This window comes from Galeopterus variegatus, unplaced genomic scaffold, assembly GCF_000696425.1.
Source record: "Galeopterus variegatus unplaced genomic scaffold, G_variegatus-3.0.2 Scaffold2616, whole genome shotgun sequence".
Classification (NCBI taxonomy): Eukaryota; Metazoa; Chordata; class Mammalia; order Dermoptera; family Cynocephalidae; genus Galeopterus; species Galeopterus variegatus.
The window spans coordinates 158,671-162,159 of NW_007728727.1; the positions used below are offsets into that span (position 1 = coordinate 158,671).

The 3,489-nt window shown below is 45.4% G+C and overlaps 1 protein-coding gene across 1 annotated transcript in view; it reads left to right on the forward strand.

The window, feature by feature from the left end:
• Positions 1-3,489, forward strand: part of HVCN1 (hydrogen voltage-gated channel 1) — a 15,512-nt gene that overhangs the window by 10,297 nt on the left and 1,726 nt on the right. The window contains exon 3 of the mRNA XM_008582446.1: positions 1,988-2,219. Coding sequence (XP_008580668.1) covers positions 1,988-2,219 — 232 coding nt within the window. The remainder of the gene's footprint in view (positions 1-1,987; positions 2,220-3,489) is intronic.

The following is a 3,489-nucleotide window of genomic DNA, read 5'->3' on the forward strand; positions in this document are numbered from 1 at the left end:
AAAGACAAAAAGGAAAAAAAAAAAAAAAAGAAAGATGAATCTTTCCTCTCCCTTTGTTTTAATGGAATCGGCAATGTACCTGCTATACTCAGTCTCTTTTCTCAACTTTTTATGAAAAGTGACAAATATATATTTTACTATATTTGCTTTATCTCTGTATATCCCTACATACATACTAATGTATTTGATCATTTGAAAGTTAGACATCATGACACTTTACCCCTAAATACTTCAACATGCCTAAGAATAAGATTTTTCTCCTATAGAACCATAATAGCATTATCAGTCCTAAAAGAAAAATCAATTCCATAATATCTAATAACTACTCTTATTCCAATTTTCTCATTTATCCTAAGAATGTTTTTTTTTTTTTTCCTTTTTGTCTTTTTTCGTGAACGGCAACGGATCGCAACCCTCAGTGTCGCGCCCGTACCGGACCAGGACCGGCTACGGGATTGCAACCCTCGGTGTTGCACCCACACCTCGCTCAGCCAGTGAACGGCCGGTCTGTATGTGGGATTCGAACCCTCGGCGGGAGCGCTGCCACCACGCTCCCAAGCGGCGCACTGTAGCAGTGCGCCACCGGGCCGGCCCCTAAGAATGTCTTTTATAGTGCTTTTTTTCAAACTAGGATCCAGACTTCCAATTTTCAATTTGGTTATACCTCCTCGGGCTTTTTTAATCTAGAAGAGTCCTCCCACTTTTTTTTTTTTTTTTCTTTCCCCCTCATGCCTTTGACTGTTGGAAGAGTCTAGCCAATCTTGTAGAATGTCCCACATTCTGGATTTGTCTGGTTATTTCCTCAGAGGTCCTTTTACTCATTTATTTCCTGTACACCAGATGTTAGGTCCAGAAGCTCAATTAGCAAGAATTCTTCACTGACGGGCTGTGTTCTTTATATTGCATCTTCAGGAGGCACACGATGGCAGCAGATCCTATTCTTAGTGGATCACTCAATTTAGGTAGTAAATGTTGGACTGCTCCACTGTCCAGGGCACTCTTCCCTTGGCAGTGGAAGTCATCTGCCCTGTGATACTCTGGCAGCATGCAAATGGCCTCTTCCCAGTTGGCATCCATAGATTTTTGCCCGAGTCAGTGAATACACCGCAGTATGCAAAATGGTGACTTTCTCTTCTTTCCTTCTACATTTAGTAGTTGGTATTTGTCTATTTAAAAAAAAAAAAAAAAAAGCTCTCCTTTTCCCCCAACATGTGTGTGTGTGCCTCAATATGGATTTATGATTTTTTAATTCAGGGTGTTACAATCAGCCTTAGTCATTACTTTCAAATTGTCTCAAATGTGGGCACTGTGAGCCTCTTCAAGCTGACTGTGTCTTTTGACATGATTTTGTAAGTCTTTGAGCATTCCCTTGCTTTCTGGCACAGGGAGTCCTAGCTTACTCTGTACTTTCCCTGCACTAGAACTGGAAATGTTTATCTTAGTGAGGACTAGGATTTATAGGTGAAGATCTGGGAACCCTTTTCACTTACCATCTACCTTGGTGATTATTCTTCATCAGTACATATGGACCTGCTTCAGTCTTTTTAACAATTATGTAGTGCAACCCTCATTTATTTGACCAGTGCCTTCTAATGGATATTGATACTGTCCTACAAACATAGCAAGAAATCTTTGGTTCTGAAAACAATGCTGGAGAAATGGCCATACAAAGCATCTTTGTGCACATGGGAGCTTAACTGTAGCATAAATTCCCAGCAGTGGAATTGCTGGGCCAAAGGGTATGGTGGATATTTCCATTCTGACATTGCCTAATTGCCCTGCAAGGGGCAGGAAGCTTGTCTGTGGTGTTCATAGCCATGTTTCCAGCACCAAGAACAGCGCCTGGTACAAGTTGTTTGGTATTTGTCAAGTAAATGAATTCTCACTCTGGTAACCGGGCAGGTGCACCCAAGGTCAGCTCGCCCCTGTAACCTGCCCGTGACCAGGGCCCAGATCCACTCTGACTGTGGCTCCTTGCCCCCTTCAGGTATTCCACTGCATGAGCATTGCCATCTTGGTCTTTTTTATGATGGAGATTTTCTTTAAAATATTTGCCTTCCGCCTGGAGTTCTTTCACCACAAGTTTGAAATCCTGGATGCCGTCGTGGTGGTGGTCTCGTTCATCCTCGACATTGTCCTCCTTTTCCGGGAGCACGAGTTTGAGGCTCTGGGCCTGTTGATTCTCCTCCGGCTGTGGCGGGTGGTGCGCATCATCAATGGTACGTCTCCGGCACTGCGGGTTGTGGGTGTGAGGCCCAGCCCGACAAACACATGGTTTCCCATTACAGCCATGGCCGCCACCTTCTCCTTCCCACCCCTTATCCCCTAGTCTAGAGAACAATGAAGTGGCGTGATCTGGCATCCCATTGCCTCCTCTGTGGCTACACATGGAGACCAGGATGTGTGCTCTGAGAGGAGCAACCTTTCTCCTTTAGGCCATACTTTCATGGTTACTAAATGATATTTATGGCAAAGTTTAGACTGATCCCTGATTAGACCCTCCTCCTTTTTCCCAGAGCATCTTTGTTTTTAACTTGATATTTCCTGAAAAGGATTCTACCACACCCTGGCCCACCTTGGGTGGGCATCATCCAAAAGGGGTGTCGTGAGCTGTGATATGCTCTGCACGGGATTCTGCCACCTTTGAGGAAGTCACCACACACATTAGCATTAGCAGGAGGAGGGCTCTGAGAACTCGAATAGTTTCCACATTAACCACTGTGACAGTCTTGGGAGGAGATAACACTTATTAACGTGCCATAGACTCTGGCTCTGGGGAACGCACTTGGGGAAATACCACTTTTCCACATTTCAGGTAAAAATCCTGTTCCTCACACACACCCTGCATGTGGTACAGGGCCTCCATTTCAGAGAAGCCATGCTTCTGTTGTGATTTCATGTGGACATAGTGACCACCAGCTGGTTAGCTATTCTGCTGGCAGTGACCTAGTCAGAGTTGCTCAGATGCCTGCTGGGGAGGTGCTGCATCAGAGTCACCTTCAAAGCTTTTTTTAAAAACCCGTGTAGAGGGCCTGGGGTGGAGCGTCCAGGCAGGTGTTTATTTCTGAAGCACTCCTAGGTTATTTGGGTGCCCAGCCAGGTTTGGGAATCCTCAGACTAGGGCCCAACATAACAGGTGTGGATCATCGTCCAAAGGTGAGGGAGCCACAGTGTGGCCTGGTTAGGCAGGTGCGTCCTCTGACCACAAACTCCATCCCTTGGTGACCTAGTGAGGAGCCGCATGTGCAGTGGGTGAAGGGCCAGGTCTGCTTCGGAGGTAGAGCTGAGGTGGTATTCGTGCACACCATGCTACACAGCCGTACCACGCACCAGTACCATCGTGAACAGTTCTGTGTTAAGGAGCTTAATGCTCATCTTGTGAATATGTTTAAGGATTTCTGAGCTGAAAAGAAATATTGCATAACTGGGTACTGAGTAGCTCAGAAATGAAAAATGTTACCCTCCTAGTTCTGAAGCCTCTAAGTAATG